This window comes from Salmo trutta, chromosome 15 (genome assembly GCF_901001165.1).
Source record: "Salmo trutta chromosome 15, fSalTru1.1, whole genome shotgun sequence".
NCBI classification, from domain to species: domain Eukaryota; kingdom Metazoa; phylum Chordata; class Actinopteri; order Salmoniformes; family Salmonidae; genus Salmo; species Salmo trutta.
In genome coordinates, this window is record NC_042971.1 from 26,185,401 (window position 1) to 26,209,482 (window position 24,082).

Here is a 24,082-nt window from a genome sequence, read left to right on the forward strand (position 1 = left end):
CATTTTGCATTCCCTCACTCTCCTCCTCTACGGCTCCAAATTGGATATTTATTTTCTCATGCGCCTGAGGAAGGGCAGGAGGGGCAGGCAGCACCAGTCAGGAGGGAGGGTAGCGAGCATTACATCATCGCTTGCAGAGACCAGACACTTTTTTGACACAGGCTGCAGAGAGAGAAGGGGCTTTTTTCTCTCAAGTAGCGACCAATTTCCCAAAGCAAGTCACTGCCTGAGCCAGAATGCAGAGAGGGAGAGACATTTCTAGCTAGCCAATGCTGTTCTATTTTTAGAATTTGAATGATATTCTTGTTTTCTGCCTGTCACTGAGGTCTTTGACAGCTAACGGACTGCTGTGATTGTTGACAATTAGGGCTGCGTAGTAGGTGTATAGTGTGATTATAGTAGGTGTATAGTGTGATTATAGTAGGTGTATAGTGTGATTATAGTAGGTGTATAGTGTGATTATAGTAGGTGTATAGTGTGATTATAGTAAGTGTATAGTGTGATTATAGTAGGTGTATAGTGTGATTTATAGTAGGTGTATAGTGTGATTATAGTAGGTGTATAGTGTGATTATAGTAAGTGTATAGTGTGATTATAGTAAGTGTATAGTGTGATTATAGTAAGTGTATAGTGTGATTATAGTAAGTGTATAGTGTGATTTATAGTAGGTGTATAGTGTGATTATAGTAGGTGTATAGTGTGATTTATAGTAGGTGTATAGTGTGATTATAGTAGGTGTATAGTGTGATTATAGTAGGTGTATAGTGTGATTATAGTAGGTGTATAGTGTAATTATAGTAGGTGTATAGTGTGACTCTCTGGTTTCTGGGGGCGTGGTGATGTACAGCCGCTAGTGAAAGTCTATACACCCCTTTCACAGGTTTCTCGTTTTGCTGCCTTAAAATTACATCTAAAAAGGGATTAAACAATTTTAAAAAACAACGATGTCTAGATTGCATATGTCTTCACACCCCAGAGTACATTTTTGGTGGAAGTACCTTTGACAGCCATTACAGCCGTGAATAATTTAACAAGATTCTACCAACTTCGCACAACTCTTAGGGCTACAAATATACATTGTTTTTGTCAAAATTCCTCAAGCTCAATAAACTTGGTTGGGAATCATTGATAGACAGTAATATTCATACCTTGTTTCTGATTTTCAAGCATATTTAATTCAGGACTGAGACTGGACCATTCAGGAACACTTAACACCTCTTGGAAAGCCATTCTGGTGTGTCTTTGGCATTGAAATTTATGTTATTGAGCTGCAGGAAATGAAACCCTATCCCAGAGTTAGGTTTTCAGAAGACTGAAGGCTTTCATAATAATTTTTATCCTAACAAACTCCCCATTCCCTGCCGATGACAAGCACACCCATAACATAATGCTGCGACCACAATACTTGAAAATACAAAGGGATCAACAACATGGCATGCACTTCACATTACTGGCCTTCATGACAAAATTAAAAGAAGGAAGTCTGTGTTAAAAAAATCCACTCCAAATCAACCATTCTGTTTGCAGCAAGGCATTTAAGTAATCCTGCAAGACAACACGTCAAAGACATTAAGATACAGTGCATTAAGATACAGTGCAGACCCCTCAACTTTTTTTAGACCCCTCAACGTTTCAGCTTTACTCTAAAATGTATTAAATACATTTTTTCCTCATCAATCTACACACAATACCTCATAATGACAAAGCGAAAACAGGTTTTTATACATTTTTGCAAAAGTGTTACAAATAAAAAACAGATAGTATTCAGACCCTTTGCTATGAGACTCGAATTTGAGCTCAGGTGCATCCTGTTTCCATTGACCATCCTTGAGATGTTTCTACAACTTGATTGGAGTCCACCTGTGGTAAGTTCAATTGATTGGAAAGGCACACACCTGTTTATATAAGGTCCCACAGTTGACAGTGCATGTCAGAGCAAAAACCAATCCATGAGGTCGAAGGAATTGTCTGTAGAGCTCCGAGAAAAGATTGTGTCGAGGCACAGATCTGGGGAAGGGTCCCAAAAAAGTTTCCCAAAAGGAAACCTGGCACCATCCATACGGTGAAGCATGGTTGTGGGAGAATCATGCTGTGAGGTATTTTTCTGCAGCAGGGAGACTAGTCAGGATCGAGGGAAAGATGAACGGAGCAACATGCACAGAGATCCTTGATGAAATCCTGTACCAGAGCGCTCAGGACTCAGACTGGGGTGAAGGTTCACCTTCCAACAGGACAACGACCCTAAGCACAAAGCCAAGACAACACAGGAGTGGCTTCGGGATAAGTCTCTGAATGTCCTTGAGTGGCCCAGCCAGAGCCCGGACTTGAACCCGATCGAACATCTCTGAAGAGACCTGCAAATAGCTGAGCAGCGATGCTCCCCATCGAACCTGAGAGAGCTTGAGAGGATCTGCAGAGAAGAATGGGAAAACTCCCCAAATACAGGTGTGCCAAGCTTGTAACGTCATACCCATGAAGACTCGAGGTTGTAGTCAATGCCAAAGTTGCTTCAGCAAAGCACTGAGTAAAGGGTCTGAATGCATATGTAAATGTGATATTTCCATTTTTTATTTTTAATACATTTTCTGAAACCTGTTTTTGCTTTGTCATTATGGGGTATTGTGTGTAGATTGATGAGGGGGAAAAACAATGTAATAAATTTTAGAATAAGGCTGTAACTAACAAAATGTGGAAAAAGTCAAGGTGTCTGAATACTTTCCGAATGCACTGTATACTGCATAGGCACTGCATTGTCTGAGGTACCCGGACACTCTTTCACTCTCTGTCTCTTCCTCCTCTCTCTCCATATTTATTTCTGTCTATTCCTATCATCTCATCATCTTATGCCTTTCTGAAGCCAAATTGTTAACTCCATCTCTTTTTCTCTCTCTCCTTCCATTGCTCCTGTTCTCACTCTTCCCCCTCCCTCTTCCTTTCTCTTCTTCCGCCTCTCTCAGGTGTATCCCCCCATCTCTGTGCCTTCTCTGGGTTGGTTGGGCTACAGGCTGCCATGCTTCCATACCTGCCCCAGGAGAGCAACCACACGCACACGCACTCACACTCAAACACACACAAAATTAGATTGGCGCGACCGTGACTGGTTGTTCCGGTACTGTGTGCGTGTGTGACAGGCGCTGCAAAAGTGAGGGAAAGGGAGAGCAAAAGAGGGAGGAGGGGGAGAGGTGACATCATTCTCTGTGGAAACCCTTTCCTCTGCAGTGACGTCAGCTACAGACGGTCGGCGGGCTAGGCAGCGTGGGCGATAGCGGCCCCACTAGTCTACTGATTGCAGTGCAGCACTACGCCAAGATATCAGCCTGTGTGTGTGTGTGTGTGTGTGTGTGTGTGTGTGTGTGTGTGTGTGTGTGTGTGTGTGTGTGTGTGAGAAAGAGAGCGAGAGAGAGCAAACACCTCTGCCCAAGCCAGTACAACTGTTCCTATTTCAATTCCAGTCCCCTTCTCTTCTTCCCTTTGACTGGTTATTTACGCATAATAATCAGCTTTGGTACATGTGGTAAAGCGAGACCAGACATGAAAATAAAGACGTGTGGATATGTGCATGTTAGAGAAAGTGTGTATGCGAGACTGGCATTACCCCACCTCCTCTCTCCCCTTCTATAAATAGACTGTGGCACTTCGCCAAAGATGAAGATGTTGAGAGGGATTTTTTCCCAAACCGCTCCTTTCCAAGCAGCACCGGCCGTCTCTTGCAGCCATTTTCACCTGTCTCTGACTAGATGACAAAGTCTGAATCGGTCCTTTATTATTCACATCAGACATGACACACTGAGACCTGTCTGGTTAAAAGGTTAGACAACACAGAGGAAATGAATGGGGAGTGCAGACAAGTTTGTTGGTTTGTGCCATTGTGGTGTAATGTAAGGTCTAGTGGCAAATCTGTCGTCTCTACCACATAGTGACACTAAACAAGATACCATGGACACTCTCACAGAATACACTACTGAGCCAAATCAAGTTGTACTGAGCTGACCTGCTTACACATCCACCAATTTGTGAAAATATGTGGCAAAAAATATGCAAGCCAGCACCGTTTTCTTCGGGTTGGCAAGACATCGCGCAAACATCTCTTTGAAACAACCTACTTTGACCTTACTTCGCTAAGCAGCCCGAGTATTCTCCTGCTTCCGAGCTTGTTCAAAGTTATAGGCTAGGGCATTGACTTTAGTGCCAACACCTCTTTCCTCTCGTCTATCCGTGCTGCCAGATAAAGTTATATCAGCCGTGACTCCAACCAGCCATGGAAGCCTCTGTCTGAATACTGAAGAGGTCATCCTGCTCTGTACTAATTTTAATCCACACAATACCATTCTATATATTTGGCTAGGATTCTCCTTCCTTGGAAAATTAATTGATATACTCAAAACGTATTTCTCCGTTTACTAGTCAGTGTTTACCCATCCACTCCGAACACACACACAACTTCCACAGCTACTGCTCTCAGACCAGCTGCTACCGAAGCACAGTTTATCATGTAACGACACCCCGTGCTCATAAAACCTGTTATTTCCCCTGCCTCCTGCTGCAGTACTGGTCCCATAATCACTACCAATGTTACTCCACCATAAAGATAATGTTTTACTATGATATTTATCTCGTGGCCTGGGCGATCTAGCTAGCGGTTAGTGCCGCTGTCTCCACCTTGTACAAAACTCTTTCCATAATAGACCATGTGAATCCAGGTGAAAGCTATGAACCCTTATTGATGTCACCTGTTAAATCCACTTCAATCAGTGTAGATGAAGGGGAGGAGACAGGTTAAAGAAGGATTTTTAAGCCTAGAGACAATTGAGACATGGATTGTGTGTGGCATACAGAAGGTGAATGGGCAAGACAAAAGATTTGAGTGTCTTTGAACCAACTTGACACAACTGTGGGAAGCATTGGAGTCAACATGGGCCAGCATCCCTGGAGAACGCTTTGGACACCTTGTAGAGTCCATGCCCTGATGAATTGAAGCTGTTCTGAGGGCAAAAGCGGGTGTAGCTCAATATTAGGAAGGTTTTCCTAATGTGTTGTACACTCAGTGTATATTTGCCCATGTTGGTTTGGGTTCGAATCCAGCCCACTGTCTTTGTGACAAACTCTCTACCTTTCCCACCATCTCTCCTTTGTCCAATAAATACAGAAATAAATACAATACAAATTACCTGTATTTCTCTCTCTCGTCCCAGACCCTGCCCGTGTCAAAGACATGCCACCTGCCATCTACGTGGCCATTGGCCTGCCAGGCTTCATCCGTTGCCCTGTAGACGCCAACCCGCCTGTCACGCTGGTCAAGTGGACAAAAGATGGCAACCCCCTCCGGATAGAGAAGGTGAATTAAGGGTCATATTCATTAGAACACACTGTAGCAAAATGTTTTGCAATGGAAAACAAAAATGTGCATTTTGTTATTGGACACGCTCAGGAAGCCCCTCCTGGTTTAAGTCCCTTTTCTTATGCCTAATGAATATGACCCATAACATTCAGAGATAAATGTATTGTGTAAAACCGATATAATTGTCTGTTAGGTAGGAATAGGGAATGGTATCAGCTCTATTTCTTCTATTTCTATTGGCAATGTTCAGAACGTTTCACATCACTGAAGCCTGTTTGACATCACTGAATCCAAAATCTCTCATGGACAGACGCACGTAACATAAGATGGTATCATAGCGTCTGTCAACAGATTGTGGGATGCGACGTGTAACGAGGAACTTTGTTCTGCGCTCAGATTTTTCGTCAATGATCATTTGGACAAATCACGATTTCGCATCTTTTGAATTTCGGAAGAGGAGGGGACATTTAGCCCATAGACTTGCCCGAAACTTCCGTTTAGGGGGGTGGAGACTTTACTAGTCTTAGTATATTTTCTTATACTTATATCTTCCCCCAGAACTGAATTCTTAGTGGAGTAGGGTGAAGTTGCCCCGCCTAGACATTGATCTAAAGTCAGTTTTGTGTTTTTCCCCCCTAATGGTTAAGTTTAGGGCTAAGGGGTAGGCTGATCGTAGATCTGTGCCTAGAAGGGCAACTTCTACCTGAGTTTGGATGACAGACTGTGAAATCTCCTCAGGCTTGGAACTGCAACAAAGGTGATGAACTAAGCTCTTCACATGTGCATTAAAGAGGACGTCCTAGTGGCTAAGTTTCCTAGTTTAAGGCTTCTAGGGGTGGATCAATTGTTGTGTATATCCCAGACAAAATCTAGCTGTTCTTTCTGTTTCCTTCCCCTACTTTTTGCCCTTGCTTTCATTCCCTTTTGATTCAGAACTTTTAACTACTGAGAACAATCGGGGACTGATCGTACCTCTCACTTCCTTGAAGCCACAGTCTCATCAGCTCTATGCAGGATGACGGGATAGTGCTGTGCCACTGGTGAAGCCACAGTCTCATCAGCTCTATGCAGGATGACGGGATAGTGCTGTGCCACTGGTGAGCCCAGCCATACAAACATTGCGATGTCATAGCGTTAGCTCCTCTTTGTTCCCACAGTACCCTGGTTGGAGCCAAATGGAGGACGGGAGCATCCACGTGGCCGAGGTGACGGAGGACTCTCTGGGCACCTACACCTGCATGCCTTACAATGCCCTGGGCTCCGAGGGATGGTCCGCTCCCACTCCTCTGGTGCTAAAGGTACGCAGGCTGATACTAACAGTAATTAGCGTAGCGTGCTAGTTAGTATATCAATCAATATGCATTTTACATGGAAAGACTATCATGCTTCGAGTTAGCCTAACGGCTACACCCATCTCAGTCTCTGTTGCTCTAATCGCACCCCCGTTGGGGAACACTCTCTCTGGGCAGGATCCCCCTAAGTTCTCGATTGTTCCCGGAGGGGAATACAGGCAGGAGGCTGGGAGAGAGCTGGTCATCCCCTGTGCGGCTGAGAGAGAATTTCCCTATCCCAATATCACATGGCGGAAGGTAAGTGAAGCGACCCTCCCACCATCCAAAGGACTCATGCTGTGGCCTGGTCTACCAGTCTTTACTTTATAATCGGACAGAGCTACAGCTCCTCTTCTCCATCCTTTCACTCTAAAGGGAAACGTTGCTGTACACTCACACAGTCTATTTGACAAAGCTACTCGCTGCTAGTAAATCCCCAAATGATGTAATGTTAAGTGATAACGGGTGGTTATTACTACCATGTCATTTCTAAACCAGACACCGCCAAATGTGGTTCGATGGTGATGTTTATATTGGAGTCATCTTTTCCACAAGGAATGAGATGAGGTTGCAATCAAACTGGCTCCTAGAAATCACAATGTTTTAATTGCATTTTAATGGTGGCGTTATCAGTTGGAACAATCAAGGGAAACGCATTAGCGTTAGCCTTCAATTGTCTCTTGATTATGGAGCTTCTTAATCTCTCCCAATGAAAACAATGTGATTTGCGGTTGTTTGTCTCCCTTTACCATCGCCGTGATGCCGATGCCGAAATGTTTTGTTATATGAGTAGCTGAGGAAGGATAGTCTCTTCCAACAGCCACAGTGACTGAGGAAGCACAAGCTTTAGTCTTTAGTGCTAGTCTTTCTGTTTTTCCTGTCTGTCCGTCTACTAATCTACCTGTCTGTGTGTCTCTGTCTGTCTGCCTTCCTTTTTGTCTATCTTCCTTTTTGTCTACCTGTCTCTGTCTGTCTGCCTTCTATTTGTCTACCAGTTTGTCTATCTGTCCTGTTCTCGGTCTCTGTCTCTGTCTGTCTCTGTCTATCTACTAATCTACTGTCTGTCTGGAGGCTATGTGGGTGGGTGATAATTACCTTCCTTGCCAGAACCAATACAGTATGTGCTGTTCTGTGAGATGTGACTCCTCTCTCTTTCCCTCTGTCTTTTTAAGGTAGGGAAGCCCAGTAAAAGCAAGCACAACGTCCTTCCCACCGGCAGCTTACAGTTCAAGTCCCTGGGCAAGGAAGACCACGGGGAGTGGGAGTGTGTCGCCACCAACGTTGCCACGAGCATCACTGCCAGCACACACCTCCAAGTTTTTGGTACAAGCCACTCCGCCGTACACATGCACAGGAAGAGGCATAAACACTCATGCACACACACATCAAACACACACAGGAACAGGTACATACACACACACGCAAAGGAACACGTAATCAAATACAAGTAATAGGAAGCTGAGTAGTACTGGGTTGTATTCATTATGCGACAAACGGAGGAAAACAGACTGAAAGGGACAGGGACAACCTGATCTTGTCCAATCAGAAATGGGAATTTTCATGATCTGTTGCAAAATGTTTTAAAATGGTTTCCGTTCCATGCCTTAATGAATAGGACCCTTGTGTGATCTAAGGATAGTGAAGAAAGGCAGGGCTGTGCAGAGCAGCGTCAACAGCTGACAGTTTGCCAAAGCTCGACGCGTCAGCCAAAGCACCTGGGGGACATGTGCAATGAGCATTTTGCAAGGTCAATGAAGTCGCGCCAGCATTCGCAAATCACAGATGAGCGAACTGGGCTGGGCTCGCAGCATTGGGGAGGTAGACACAGAGACTGTTTCCACTGCTGAAAGCTCTACAGTTGTGGCCAAAAGTTTTGAGAATGATACAAATATTAATTTCCACAAAGTTTGCTGCTTCAGTGTCTTTAGATATTTTTGTCAGATGTTACTATGGAATACTGAAGTATAATTACAAGCATTTCATAAGTGTCAAAGGCTTTTATTGACAATTACATGAAGTTGATGCAAAGAGTCAATATTTGCAGTGTTGACCCTTCTTTTTCAAGACCTCTGCAATCCGCCCTGGCATGATGTCAACTTCTGGGCCACATCCTGACTGATGGCAGCCCATTCTTGCATAATCAATGCTTGGAGTTTGTCAGAATTTGTGGGTTTTTGTTTGTCCACCCGCCTCTTGAGGATGGACCACAAGTTCGCAATGGGATTAAGGTCTGGGGAGTTTCCTGGCCATGGACCCAAAATATCAATGTTTTGTTCCCCGAGCCACTTAGTTATCACTTTTGCCTTATGGCAAGGTGCTCCATCATGCTGGAAAAGGCATTGTTCGTCACCAAACTGTTCCTGGATGGTTGGGAGAAGTTGCTCTCGGAGGATGTGTTGGTACCATTCTTTATTCATGGCTGTGTTCTTAGGCAAAATTGTGAGTGAGCCCACTCCCTTGGCTGAGAAGCAACCCCACACATGAATGGTCTCAGAATGCTTTACTGTTGGCATGACACAGGACTGATGGTAGTGCTCACCTTGTCTTTTCCGGACAAGCTTTTTTCCGAATGCCCCAAACAATCGGAAAGGGGATTCATCAGAGAAAATTACTTTACCCCAGTCCTCAGCAGTCCAATCACTGTACCTTTTGCAGAATATCAGTCTGTCCCTGATGTTTTTCCTCAAGAGAAGTGGCTTCTTTGCTGCCCTTCTTGACACCAGGCCATCCTCCAAAAGTCTTCGCCTCACTGTGCGTGCAGATGTACTCACACCTGCCTGCTGCCATTCCTGAGCAAGCTCTGTACTGGTGGTGCCCCGATCCCACAGCTGAATCAACTTTAGGAGATGGTCCTGGCGCTTGCTGGACATTCTTGGGCACCCTGAAGCCTTCTTCACAACAATTGAACCGCTCTCCTTGAAGTTCTTGATGATCCGATAAATGGTTGATTTAGGTGCAATCTTGCTGGCAGCAATATCCTTGCCTGTGAAGCCCTTTTTGTGTAAAGCAATGATGACAGCACGTGTTTCTTTGCAGGTAACCATGGTTGACAGAGGAAGAACAATGATTCCAAGCACCACCCTCCTTTTGAAGCTTCCAGTCTGTTATTCAAACTCAATAAGCATGACAGAGTGATCTCCAGCCCTGTCCTCGTCAACACTCACACGTGTGTTAATGAGAGAATCACTGACATGATGTCAGCTAGTCCTTTTGTGACAGGGCTGAAATGCAGTGGTAATGTTTTTGGGGGATTCAGTTCATTTGCATGGCAAAGAGGTACTTTGCAATTAATTGCAATTCATCTGATCGCTCTTCATAACATTCTGGATTATATGCAAATTGCCATCATACAAACTGAGGCAGCAGACTTAGTGAAAATTAATATTTGTGTTATTCTCAAAACTTTTGGCCACGACTGTCTAGTTTGTTTGATAAATAAGGACAACCGATAGATAAACTGGCTTGTTGTGTATAGGCCGTCCAGTTCCGATTATGCTTTTTTGGAGTAGTGTTAGTGTCCATAGCTACAGCTGGCTATGGAAAAAGACCACTTAGTCTTCAGTTAGCTGTCTGCTATTATTGCCTGTATGGAGGTCTTTGTGCGTGGGGGCAAGATTCACAGACGGGGGTATTCGGGACACTGTTAAGCTGTGTCTTCTGTCTGGCATTCAACAGTCGAAGGAACAATTTGCAGGCGTTTCATTTGCCAATGAATTTCTCTCTCACATCCAATTGGATGATTGTGTTAATGTATACTGAACAAAAATATAAATGCAACATGCAATAATTTCAATGGTTTTACTGAGTTACAGTTCATATAAGGAAATCAGTCAATTGAAATAAATTCATTAAGGCCCTAATCTATGGATTTCACATGACTGGGCAGGGACGCAGCCACCCACTGAGGAGCCAGGTCCAGCCAATCAGAATAAGTTTTTCCCCACAAAAGGCCTTTATTACAGACATAAATACTTTTCAGTTTCATCAGCTATCCGGGTGGCTGGTCTCAGACGATCCCGCAGGTGAAGAAGCCAGATGTGGAGATCCTGGGCTGGCGTGGTTACACATGGTCTGCGGTTGTGAGGCCAGTTGGACATACTGCCAAATTCTCTAAAATGACATGGTGGTGGCTTATGGTAGAGAATTAAACATTCAATTATCTGGCAACAGCTCTGGTGTACATTCCTGCAGTCAGCATGCCAATTGCACGCTCCCTCAAAACTTGAGACATCTGTGGTATTGTGTTGTGACAAACTGCACATTTTAGAGTGGCCTTTTATTGTCCCCAGCACAAGGTGCACCTGTGTAATTTTTACATTTTAATTTAAAATTTGTACCGTTATTTTACCAGGTAAGTTGACTGAGAACACATTCTCATTTACAGCAACGACCTGGGGAATAGTTTCAGGGGAGAGGAGGGGGATGAATGAGCCAATTGTAAGCTGGGGATGATTAGGTGGCCGTGATGGTATGAGGGCCAGATTGGGAATTTAGCCAGGACACCGGGGTTAACACCCCTACTCTTACGATAAGTGCAATGGGATCTTCAATGACCTCAGAGAGTCAGGACACCCGTTTAACTTCCCATCCGAAAGACGGCACCCACCACAGGGCAGTGTAGGGTAATGATCATGCTGTTTAATCAGCTTCTTGATACCGCTAGCGGGACACCTGTCGACAACATTCAGTGAAATTGGAGGGCATGCAATTCAAATAAATAATCATAATATTAAACATACAAGTTTCTTATATTGTTTAAAAACTTACATTCTTGTTAATCTAACTGCATTGTCCGATTTACAATAGGCTTTACAGTGAAAGCATACCATGCGATTGTTTGAGGACGGCGCCCCATATCAACATATTTTTCAACCAGTACAGGCTTCATAAAATCACAAATAGCGATTAAATAAATCACTTACTTTTGAAAATCTTCCTCTGTTTGCAATCCCAGCTACAACATGAATGGTCGTTTTGTTAGATAAAATCCTTCTTTATATCCCAAAAGTCTGTTTAGTTGGCGCCATCGATATCAGTAATCCACTCGTTCAACATGCAGACAAAGGAGTCCAAAACCACTCAACTTTGTTCAAATAAGTCAAACTACATTTCTATTAAATCCTCAGGTATCCTAAAATGTAAATAAACTATAATATTTAATACGGAAAGAAGTATGTTCAATAGAAAAGTAAAATTAGCAGGTGCGCCTTTATCGCGCGCCGACAGACTGATTTTCCACTGGGACTCTTTGTACCATAACTCCAACTTATTACTCGTTTTGGAAGAAACAAGCCTGAAACCTTAAACAAAGACTGTTGACACCTAGTGGAATCCATAGAAATTGCAATCTGGGAGCTTGAATTGCATAGGACCCATAGCTTTCCATTATAAGAGCCTGGGACCTCCAAAAAAGAATTTAGGTTGGTTTTTATTTGGATTTTCTCCTACCATATCAATTGTGTTATAGTCTTATACATAATTTTAACACTTCTACAAACTTCAAAGTGTTTTCTTTCCAATGCTGCCAATTATATGTATGCTACAGTATAATCTCTATCAGAGAAAAGTTCTCACCCAGAGTCACCTATATGGAGTTGTAAAGAAGTTGGCCACACTCACACACACAATGTGGCTCTGATCAGGTCTAGTCTAGCTGGCTCAGAGGCCTAAGCTTGTTCTTTAGACACCATGCCAAGAGTTGCTATGACCCATAATCTCAATGCACATAGATAAACAGATTGAAGACCACTCTAATGAAACTCAGGCCTACCACCTTAGCATAGTCCTAACACAACCACACAAAGCCTACACATATGAGCAAGAGCTGACTTCCTTCAAGGCCAACGTGTGTGTGTGTGTGTGTGTGTGTGTGTGTGTGTGTGTGTGTGTGTGTGTGTGTGTGTGTGTGTGTGTGTGTGTGTGTGTGTGTGTGTGTGTGTGTGTCTGATTTAAGTACATGTGTGGTTTATGCTTCATGCTTTACTCTCTCTTTCACTCTCACCCTCCTCACTATCCCCATTCCCCACATGACTCCCCCTCCCCAGGCACAAGCCCCCACGCCCCAGCCAACGTCCACGCAGCGGTCTCCACCACCTGGGTCAACATGTCGTGGGAGGCAGGCTACGACGGTGGCTTCGAGCAGACATTCTCAGTCTGGTATGGCCATGTGTGAGTCATCCCAGCATGCTTTGCTTCCTGCTTCTTCCTTCTTCAACCGTTTTTCCCTCTGAGGCTACGTCCCAATTCTTCAGTATTCTCCCTCCAGTCAATGCTTCCACACCAATCCAGTGTTTTGAAATAAGTGACAAGGAGGAGTGTACACGTGCGTACTTCTTGAATAGGGTGGAGAATGGGGATGCAGCCCGAATGTTTTTTTTTGGAAACCTTAGCCCCTCTCTGCCCCCTTCTGTGCTTTTATTCCTAGGGGAGGCTGCTGCACTTTTGCTGGGGAGGAGGGCGCTTGGATGGGGTAGTGGAGTAGAAGTTGCCACTTGACACTGGTCTGAGTTCAGTCTCAAGTTTTAAGGTTAGGGTTTGGGGAAGGGTGGGCTGTTCCTCAATTCAAACCAAAGTTTATTGGTCACGTTCACAGATTTGCAGATGTTGTCGCAAGTGCTGCGAAATGCTTGTGTTTCTAGCTCCAACAATGCAGCAATATCTAGCAATACAATAACAATACACACATAATCCAGAAGTAAAAAAAATAACAAGAAATGAAGACATTTCAGAACGAGCAATGTCAAAGTCTGGAATATAAAAATATATGTATATACAGTTGAAGTCGGAAGTTTAACATACACTTAGGTTGGAGTCATTAAAACTCGTTTTTCATCCAGTCCACAAATGTCTTGTTAACAAACTATAGTTTTGGCAAGTCGGTTAGGACATCTTACTTTGTGCATGACGCAAGTCATTTTTCCAACAATTGTTTACAGACAGATTATTTCACTTCTAATTCACTGTATCACAATTCCAGTGGGTCAGAAGTTTACATACACTAAGTTGACTGTGCCTTTAAACAGCTTGGAAAATTCCAGAAAATTATGTCATGGCTTCAGAAGCTTCTGATAGTCTAATTGACATAATTTGAGTCAATTGGAGGTGTACCAGTGGATGTATTTCAAGGCCTACCTTCAAACTCAGTGCCTATTTGCTTAACATCATGGGAAAATCAAAAGAAATCAGCCAAGACCTCAGAAGAAAATTGTAGACCTCTTCAAGTCTGGTTCATCCTTGGGAGCAATTTCCAAACGCATGAAGGTACCACGTTCATCTGTACAAACAATAGTACACAAGTATAAACACCATGGGACCACGCAGCCGTCATACCGCTCAGGAAGGAGACGCGTCTCCTACAGATGAACGTACTTTGGTGCGAAAAGTGCAAATCAATCCCAGAACAACAGCAAAGGACCTTGTGAAGTTGCTGGAGGAAACAGGTACAAAAGTATCTATATCCACAGTAAAACGAGTCCTATATCGACATAACCTGAAAGGCCGCTCAGCAAGGAAGAAGCCACTGCTCCAAAACCGCCATAAAATAGCCAGACTACGGTTTGCAACTGCACATGGGGACAATGATCGTACTTTTTGGAGAAATGTCCTCTGGCCTGATGAAACAAAAACTGTTTGGCCATAATGACCATCGTTATGTTTGGAGGAAAAAGGTGGGAGGCTTGCAAGTCAAAGTACACCATCCCAATCGTGAAGCACGGGGGTGGCAGTATCATGTTGTGGGGGTGCTTTACTGCAGGAGGGACTGGTGCACTTCACAAAATAGATGGCATCATGAGTTAGGAAAATGATGTGGATATATTGACGCAACATCTCAAGACATCAGTCAGGAAGTTAAAGCTTGGTCACAAATTGGTCTTCCAAATGGACAATGACCCCAAGCATACTTCAAAAGTTGTGGCAAAATGTCTTAAGGACAACAAAGTCAAGGTGTTGGAGTGGCCATCACAAAGCCCTGACCTCAATCTCATAGCAAATTTGTGGGCAGAACTGAAAAAGCGTGTGCGAGCAAAGAGGCCAACAAACATGACTCAGTTACACCAGCTCTGTCAGGAGGAATGGGCCAAAATACACCCAACTTATTGTGGGAAGCTTGTGGAAGGCTACCCGAAACATTTGACCCAAGTTAAACATTTTAAAGGCAATGCTACCAAATACTAATTGAGTGTATGTAAACTTCTGACCCACTGGGAATGTGATGAAAGAAATAAAAGCTGAAATAAATCATTCTCTCATCTATTATTCTGACATTTCACATTCTTAAAATAAAGTGGTGAACCTAATTGACCTATTACAGGGAATTTTTACTAGGATTAAATGTCAGGAATTGTGAAAAACTGAGTTTAAATGTATTTGGCTAAGGTGTATGTAAACTTCCGACTTCAACTGTATATGGTGAATAGACAGTGTGGAAAGTAAATGAATCGAAAAGGTGTGTACAGCATTAGTTATATAGAATGAGCCGTGACTAGAATACAGTTTATACATATAAAGTGGGTAAAAACAGTATGGAAACATTATTAGACCAGAATGGTCAAAACCGGGAAAGCTAGAAACAGACAGGAGCAAGGGGAAAAACGCTGGTAGGCTTGACGAACAAAACGAACTGGCAACAGACAAATAGAGAACACGGGTATAAATGCACAGGGGATAATGAGGGGAGATGGGAGACACCTGGTGGGGGGTGGAGACAAGCACAAAGACAGGTGAAACAGATCAGGGTGTGACACACTCTGAGATGCTTTGTGAAAACAGACCCTAAAGCATCATCCACTGAGCTCCTTATAGACCACCACCACATCACTCACAATCCAGACCAGACCTGTCGCGGCTCATCATTCCACTCCCAAACAGACACACAGCCAATGGGCTCGCCCCTTAACGACCCCAGATAAAAACCAGCGAGAAGAACTGTATCAGACTGTAACAATCCCTAAACGGGGTAGTTGTTATTACGAAGCGAATATAAATCACCTTATTAAGAACGAGGAGAACAATTAGCGAGAAGAGCACGGCACAATTAGTCCGCTCTTTAAGCACTCCGGGCCTCTAAAAAAAAAAAAAGTAATGCTTTATTAATGTGCTTTAAAAACTGTGTCGTGCCCACCCCCTATGCCCCCTTATGCCACGCCAACAGGCGCGTCATTAGACAACTCGGGTTTGCTTCGGAGACTCCACAGCACCCTTCCTCGCCCACTTCCAAAGGCACTTACCATATCAAGTAGATTTTATTAATAGAATGCTGTACTACTTAGGTGGTTAGTAACTAAGTTAATTCATATGCCTGTGCTTCACACTATTTTGCGGTATTATCAATCAAATCATCATACTTTTTGAACATTTTCTTTTCAGTTTGAGATGACTGATTCCTTTAGCGGTGCTGTCTTTTAGTTCCTATATTAGCACCAGGCAAGGTGTGTGATCAGATCTATTTATAACACACTGGAATTACTGCCACAGATCTCTGTGGCATCGTCTGGCCCCCATCGTCATCAACAACACAACTAAATCAGTTCAGCACGCTGCTGTACGTGTCATTCACGAGTTTGCTGATCACACATAAGACAATCCTGATCACTCACAGAAGTCAACACATACTTCTGCTTTTTCAATGGATGTGTCCCAAATGACACCCTATTGGCTATATATTGCACTACATAGGGAAAAGGGCGCTATTTTGGGGGGGACACAATGAGTAGACTACAACCTGTCCTGTAAGAGGATAGGCGTCATACTGTACTTAAGAAAACATGTTAAAGGAAAGTGATGGTGGGTTAGAGATAATTGTTCTCTAAAAGCACCTCTGGGGGTTTCCAGGGTTTCTATTTTGCCAAGCAAGAGTGAACAGAGCTTCTCCTCCACACTGTCCAGCCAACTGTCCCCCTTTACCCTCTCTCTCTCTCTCTCTCTCTCTCTCTCTCTCTCTCTCTCTCTCTCTCTCTCTCTCTCTCTCTCTCTCTCTCTCTCTCTCTCTCATTCTCACTCTCTCGCCTAGTGCGTATACCTCCACATAGTTGCTCTCCCTAACACTGATGCAACACTAGCAAGTAGCAACCTTCCACTTCTAATATTCCTGCCAAATATCACTATTTTATGGCCCCTGCTGCTCTTAGCTCTATAGAAAGCCTGCTGGGTCACTGTTGTTTGTTCATTGGTTTTTATTTGTTTGATTATGTTTCAGGTGTGAAGGACTGATATTCTATCGAAACTTGGATGATGAAAATTTTGGCGACAAATATGCCACAAACTCAGTGAACACCAGCCTCATATAACATTGCTTATTCTAACTCTGTCAGGTGATGAGGCTGTTATAACAGGTCACAAGCTCCATTCATAACCCTATATATTCTGTATATAGGCCCAGACCACTAATTCTAACCCCATGTCAAGACATTAGGTGGTTATAGCAGGTTGTAAGCCCCATTGATAGCCCTATGTTTTGGATGCAGTCATTGACTCTAACCATCATGTCAGTTGGACTGCTTTAACACCTTAAGTCAGGTCAATATGGTGTTATAACAGGTTGTAAGCTACTCTCCAGAGTATAAAAGCATGGCGTGTGAGACTGGCAGGTCACTGTGTGATGCAGAGCGTGCAGACGTTGTCACGGTTACCGCGGTGACTCGACAGGCAGCTGATGTTGGACCGCATCCCAAATTACGGCATCCCTATTCCCTATATAGTGAACCACTTTTGACCAGGGCCTGCACCCCTATTCCCTAAGTGCACTACTTTTGACCAGAGCCACATGTCTTTGAGCATTAGGCAGGGAGAGGCTGGTTTTGGAGGACAGTGTCAGTATGCAGGGAGCATGGCCAAAAAGCTCCCTGCAGCCGGCCGGGAGATCAACAGTTCTCATTACAAGGTCCTCTAGCAAACATGATGGTCAGGCCTCCACCGTGATGCGTTTACTCATGCGTGCACACACACACACACACACACACATAGTCGCAGACACACAGCCATAGAACACACGCGCACACACACACTCTCAAAAGCTTTAATAAGCATTGACATACTCATCAACGTGTAAAACACGTTAATGTGCTCACACAAGACACCCGTACACACGTTTCCACACGCTTGCGTGGACTGACACGTAAACACGGTCTGGCACATGTGTGATTGACCTGTTATCGAATTAGTGTTTAGTTCCGCTCACCCACCTAAGATGACAGCGTTAACTCGCTGCGCTAATGGTTAGCCTCAGTCAACAAAAGCAATATCACACAGGTTCCATCTCTTTCGTTTTTTTTTTCAGTATGTCATTATCAGCACATTGTTCTTGGAAGTCTGCTTTATATCAAATAAAAACAACTATTTCCCCAGAGACCACTCTCAAGTGCTGTTCAATTAAAAGCCCATTGAGTTGACTTCTGGGAATTATTACAGGATGTATCAGAATCGGTTAAAACTTAAATGTATGAAATATTCATAATACCGTAAGTAGAGGTGCCCCACTTCTTGAAATCCCAAATAAAAATCCCAAATCCAGACTAAAATACTCTGCATGGTCAATCCGCTGTCTTCAGTGGCCTTACGATCATGTCAATATGGCTAAATGGAGCCCTCCGCATTGTTACAACATTTGGGAAGCGCCCAGCGATGCGGTGCAGAGCTCAAATTTGCCTCTACAATCCTCTGGAGGCTCCGCAATTGTGTCAAACCCTCCGTACGGAGCCTTCCGATCGCATTCCCCGGAGCAAGCATAAATTGGCTTTTAGCCTCAGCAGGTAGGATGTACCCTCTTTATTTGTTTCATGTGTCAATCAAAGACGGTATCATGACACAAGGCGCGGCCCAGATGCAGACACAGGAGGCAGATGGTTGGAGTCTTAGATGTTTAATAATCCAAAAAGGCGTAGGCAAGAGAATGGTCGTGGACAGGCAAAAGGTCAAAACCAGTTCACAGTCCAGGAGGCACAGAGTGGCAGGCAGGCTCGAGGTCAAGGCAGGCAGAATGGTCAGGCAGGGTCCAGAAACAGGCAAGGGTCAAAACCGGGAGGACTAGAAAAAGGAGAATAGCAAAGGCAGGAGTACGGGGAAAACCGTTGACTTGGAACATACAAGACGAACTGGCACAGAGAGGAAACACAGGTTTAAATACACTGGGGAAAACAAGCGACACCTGGAGGGGGTGGAGACAATAAGGACAGGTGAAACAGATCAGGGTGTGACAGATGGAACCTCCACCAATCAGCACCCCGTGACCACATTACGAATGCACCGATAGCCACCATATCCTATTGCAATGACACCCACCATATGATTTACTCACTGACAACCAATGCACCGTTATATACACTGACAATTAAAATATTGTGCTATATAGCTACATTTCAACTGAGAAGATCATATGCACCAAAAGTGACAGCCAACCTAGCACAATAAACCCATTGACGGTGAAGTAATATACACACCCTCATAGTGAATGCATCATAAGACACACACCCTCATAGTGAATGCATCATAATACACACACCCTCATAGTAAATGCATCATAATACACACACCCTCATAGTGAATGCATCATAATACACACACCCTCATAGTGAATGCATCATAATACACACACCCTCATAGTGATGCATCATAATACACACACCCTCATAGTGAATGCATCATAATACACACACCCTCATAGTGAATGCATCATAATACACACACCCTCATAGTGAATGCATCATAATACACACACCCTCATAGTGAATGCATCATAATATACACACCCTCATAGTGAACGCATCATAATACACACACCCTCATAGTGAATGCATCATAATACACACACCCTCATAGTGAATGCATCATAATACACACACCCTCATAGTGAACGCATCATAATACACACACCCTCATAGTGAACGCATCATAATACACACAACCTCATAGTGAATGCATCATAATACACACACCCTCATAGTGAATGCATCATAATACACACAACCTCATAGTGAACGCATCATAATACACACACCCTCATAGTGAATGCATCATAATACACACACCCTCATAGTGAACGCATCATAATACACACACCCTCATAGTGAATGCATCATAATATACACACGCTCATAGTGAATGCATCATAATACACACACCCTCATAGTGAACGCATCATAATACACACAACCTCATAGTGAACGCATCATAATACACACACCCTCATAGTGAACGCATCATAATACACACAACCTCATAGTGAACGCATCATAATATACACACCCTCATAGTGAATGCATCATAATATACACACCCTCATAGTGAACGCATTATAATATACACACCCTGACAGCTGCCATGTCACTTAACATACATACGCACAATGGCGAAGACGAGAGAGTCACTAGATGTCGCCTCTGACGCCGCTGCACAATGATTTGCCGGGATTGGGAACGGCGGAAAAAGCGTCTGCGCTTGGCGTGTGCTGTAAATCACTGGGAGGCTTGTTGACAGACAGTCAGCTCACAGTAAGCACGTTGTGATTTTTCCCAGTCCCTATCATGTACACCATCACGCTATTCATGCATGTCTGTCAGGGGAAGTTATGCCTATGTATCACATGGCACAGGGACATGCTATATGAGGATTATGTTGCCCCCCCTTAGTGTATAGTGTTATCATTCTGACACATTTACATAAACCCATGGTTATCTGTTAAGGCCTACACTATGCTACAATATGAATGGAGATTGATGCCATGCATACTGACTGGAAAGTATAACATGGATGCAGACACGAGTATAGAACTCGTTCCCCAAAAATATTTTGTTGGGGGAGATTTGTTGCATTCAACTTCAGAAAAGTTGTGTTGTACCTAAAGCATGGCCCATCTTTGGCTTCCATGGGAATTTGCACGGCTGAGCGCAGCATGGGCTTGCCTCCATCAACTGTATGACTGTGTAAAATGATTTGACTGAAATACTGTGAAATTACATTCTGTAAATGAAATGCTGTAACAGAAATTATTTTACTGAAATGACATCACTGAATTGACTGGACTGCAATGGTATTCCTGAAATGACATTACAGAAATCCTGTTACAAGTGGTGTTACTGAAATTACATACTATAAAGCCTGTTAATGAGATAATGAGGCAGAAATATTGTTACAGAACTGACCAGACATAAATATTGTTACAGAACTGACCAGACATAAATCTTGTTACAGAACTGACCAGACATAAATCTTGTTACAGAACTGACCAGACATAAATCATGTTACAGAACTGACCAGACATAAATCATGTTACAGAACTGACCAGACATAAATCATGTTACAGAACTGACCGGACATAAATCATGTTACAGAACTGACCAGACATTTATCATGTTACAGAACTGACCAGACATAAATCATGTTTCAGAACTATCTAGACATAAATCATGTTACAGAACTGACCAGACAGAAGTCATGTTACAGAACTGACCAGACATTTATCATGTTACAGAACTGACCAGACATAAATCATGTTACAGAACTGACCAGACAGAAATCATGTTACAGAACTGACCAGACAGAAATCTTGTTACAGAACTGACCAGACATAAATCATGTTACAGAACTATCCAGACATAAATCATGTTACAGAACTGACCAGACAGAAATCATGTTACAGAACTGACCAGACAGAAATCATGTTACAGAACTGACCAGACAGAAATCATGTTACAGAACTGACCAGACAGAAATCATGTTACAGAACTGACAGGACATAAATTATGTTACAGAACTGACCAGACATAAATCATGTTACAGAACTGACCAGACAGAAATCTTGTTACAGAACTGACCAGACAGAAATCTTGTTACAGAACTGACCAGACATTTATCATGTTACAGAACTGACCAGACATAAATATTGTTACAGAACTGACAGGACAGAAATCATGTTACAGAACTGACAGGACATAAATTATGTTACAGAACTGACCAGACATTTATCATGTTACAGAACTGACCAGACATAAATATTGTTACAGAACTGACCAGACAGAAATCATGTTACAGAACTGACCAGACATTTATCATGTTACAGAACTGACAGGACAGAAATGTCCGTTACTAAAAAGACTGGGTGCATTGACTAAAAGTCTAGGTCCTCCACTTCGATTCCTATGTGTATTTTTCTCATCCCCCTCTCCCATGCCCATTCTCCTCTCTCCTTCCTTGCGTGCTCCTCTTACTCGCAGGGTGAAGAGGGAACAGCTGGGCCCACACGACTGGTTGTCTATGTCCGTGCCCGCTGGCCAGACGTGGCTGGTAGTGCCCGGCCTGGAGCCCCAGACGGCCTACCAGTTCAGTGTCCTTGCGCAGAACAAGTTGGGCACGGGCCCCTTCAGCGAGGTCGTCACTGTGAACACACTGGGTGGGTATTACGGTATTCACCTCTGACTTATGACCTATTGGACTGGGGAAGAGAGCCAAGCATAAGTGACATTACCTGGCGGGCACATGACACAACTGTGTGGTGTGATTGCAAGATGCATTGAGAATGAATTGAATGATGTGTGGTTTTGTTGTTAATAGTGATGTAGGTACTGGTGTTGGTTGCAGCAGCTGTAGTAGTAATGTTTTGTGGTTTTATAAGTTGCCTAGACTTTCAAAAGAACTAATACCAACAATTGCAGTTACATTGTGGGCCACTACTACTGCATTTAAATACAGCTCTCTAACCCCTCATCTGTTTCCATCGCTCCCTCTCTCCCTCTCTCTCTCTCTCTCTCTCTCTCTCTATCCAGTATTTCCTATAAGTACCCCTGAACCATTGGTGCTGCTTACCCCACCGCGGTGCCTCACAGCCAATCGGACGCAGCAGGGTGTCCTGCTCATGTGGATTCCGCCGGCCAACCACACTGCTCCGATCGAGCGCTACGTCATGGAGTTCCGGCTGGGGGAGAGGTGGGACATCCTTGATGACACCATCCCCGCCGGAGAGACCGAGCTGCTAGCCAGAGACCTCATTCAGGTAACTAGCCTAATGTATATACACTGCTTCATACGGAGGCAGAGCTGCTAGCCAGAGACCTCATTCAGGTAACTAGCCTGATGTATATACACTGCTTCATACGGAGGCAGAGCTGCTAGCCAGAGACCTCATTCAGGTAACTAGCCTGATGTAGATACACTGCTTCATACGGAGACAGAGCTGCTAGCCAGAGACCTCATTCAGGTAACTAGCCTGATGTATATACACTGCTTCATACGGAGGCAGAGCTCCTAGCCAGAGACCTCATTCAGGTAACTAGCCTGATGTATATACACTGCTTCATACGGAGACAGAGCTGCTAGCCAGAGACCTCATTCAGGTAACTAGCCTGATGTAGATACACTGCTTCATACGGAGACAGAGCTGCTAGCCAGAGACCTCATTCAGGTAACTAGCCTGATGTATATACACTGCTTCATACGGAGACAGAGCTGCTAGCCAGAGACCTCATTCAGGTAACTAGCCTGATGTAGATACACTGCTTCATACGGAGGCAGAGCTGCTAGCCAGAGACCTCATTCAGGTAACTAGCCTGATGTATATACACTGCTTCATACGGAGACAGAGCTGCTAGCCAGAGACCTCATTCAGGTAACTAGCCTGATGTAGATACACTGCTTCATACGGAGGCAGAGCTGCTAGCCAGAGACCTCATTCAGGTAACTAGCCTGATGTAGATACACTGCTTCATACGGAGACAGAGCTGCTAGCCAGAGACCTCATTCAGGTAACTAGCCTGATGTATATACACTGCTTCATACGGAGGCAGAGCTGCTAGCCAGAGACCTCATTCAGGTAACTAGCCTGATGTATATACACTGCTTCATACGGAGGCAGAGCTGCTAGCCAGAGACCTCATTCAGGTAACTAGCCTGATGAAGATACACTGCTTCATACGGAGGCAGAGCTACTAGCCAGAGACCTCATTCATCTAGTTTACTGTATATACACTGTTTTATGCAAAATGGCAGATGGCCAGTTATCCGCGGGGCTGGTGTGGGCGCATGCTTTGGTTCCAGCCAAGCTCATTAACACACCTTGATCCAAGACTATGGTTATGACTATGATGATTGGGGATGGGAGTCAGTTGTAGAAAGAAGTATGTTCTTCAAAGAAAACAACTATTTAACATTATTTTACACCAATAATTGTATCTTCCTTGTCAGACCCGAGTCTGTCTGATATCTCAATGAAGTCATAAAAAGTTTTAGGTTGCATCTCCAATGGTACCCTATTCCCTATTTGTAGTCCACTACTTTTGACCAGTGGCCTATAGGGCTCTGATCAAACGTTGTGCACTATATAGGGAATAGGGTGCAATTTGGGACATATCCTGAGTCTTATGTAAGCACACCATCTGGGGAGAGTTATATGTTAAAGTATAGACATTTATTTTCCCACCAACATTGA

The 24,082-nt window shown here is 43.7% G+C and overlaps 1 protein-coding gene across 6 annotated transcripts in view; it reads left to right on the forward strand.

Annotated features, from left to right (window-relative positions):
* igsf9bb (immunoglobulin superfamily, member 9Bb) overlaps positions 1–24,082 on the forward strand; it is a 186,446-nt gene that overhangs the window by 134,629 nt on the left and 27,735 nt on the right. For 4 of the 6 annotated variants that reach the window (XM_029690794.1, XM_029690796.1, XM_029690798.1 and 1 more), the window contains 7 exons: positions 5,193–5,335; positions 6,496–6,636; positions 6,808–6,927; positions 7,842–7,992; positions 12,714–12,837; positions 21,876–22,051; positions 22,425–22,651. In XM_029690794.1, the coding sequence (XP_029546654.1) occupies positions 5,193–5,335; positions 6,496–6,636; positions 6,808–6,927; positions 7,842–7,992; positions 12,714–12,837; positions 21,876–22,051; positions 22,425–22,651 (1,082 nt within the window). The remainder of the gene's footprint in view (positions 1–5,192; positions 5,336–6,495; positions 6,637–6,807; positions 6,928–7,841; positions 7,993–12,713; positions 12,838–21,875; positions 22,052–22,424; positions 22,652–24,082) is intronic. The other 2 variants (XM_029690795.1, XM_029690797.1) reach the window with 1 other exon arrangement.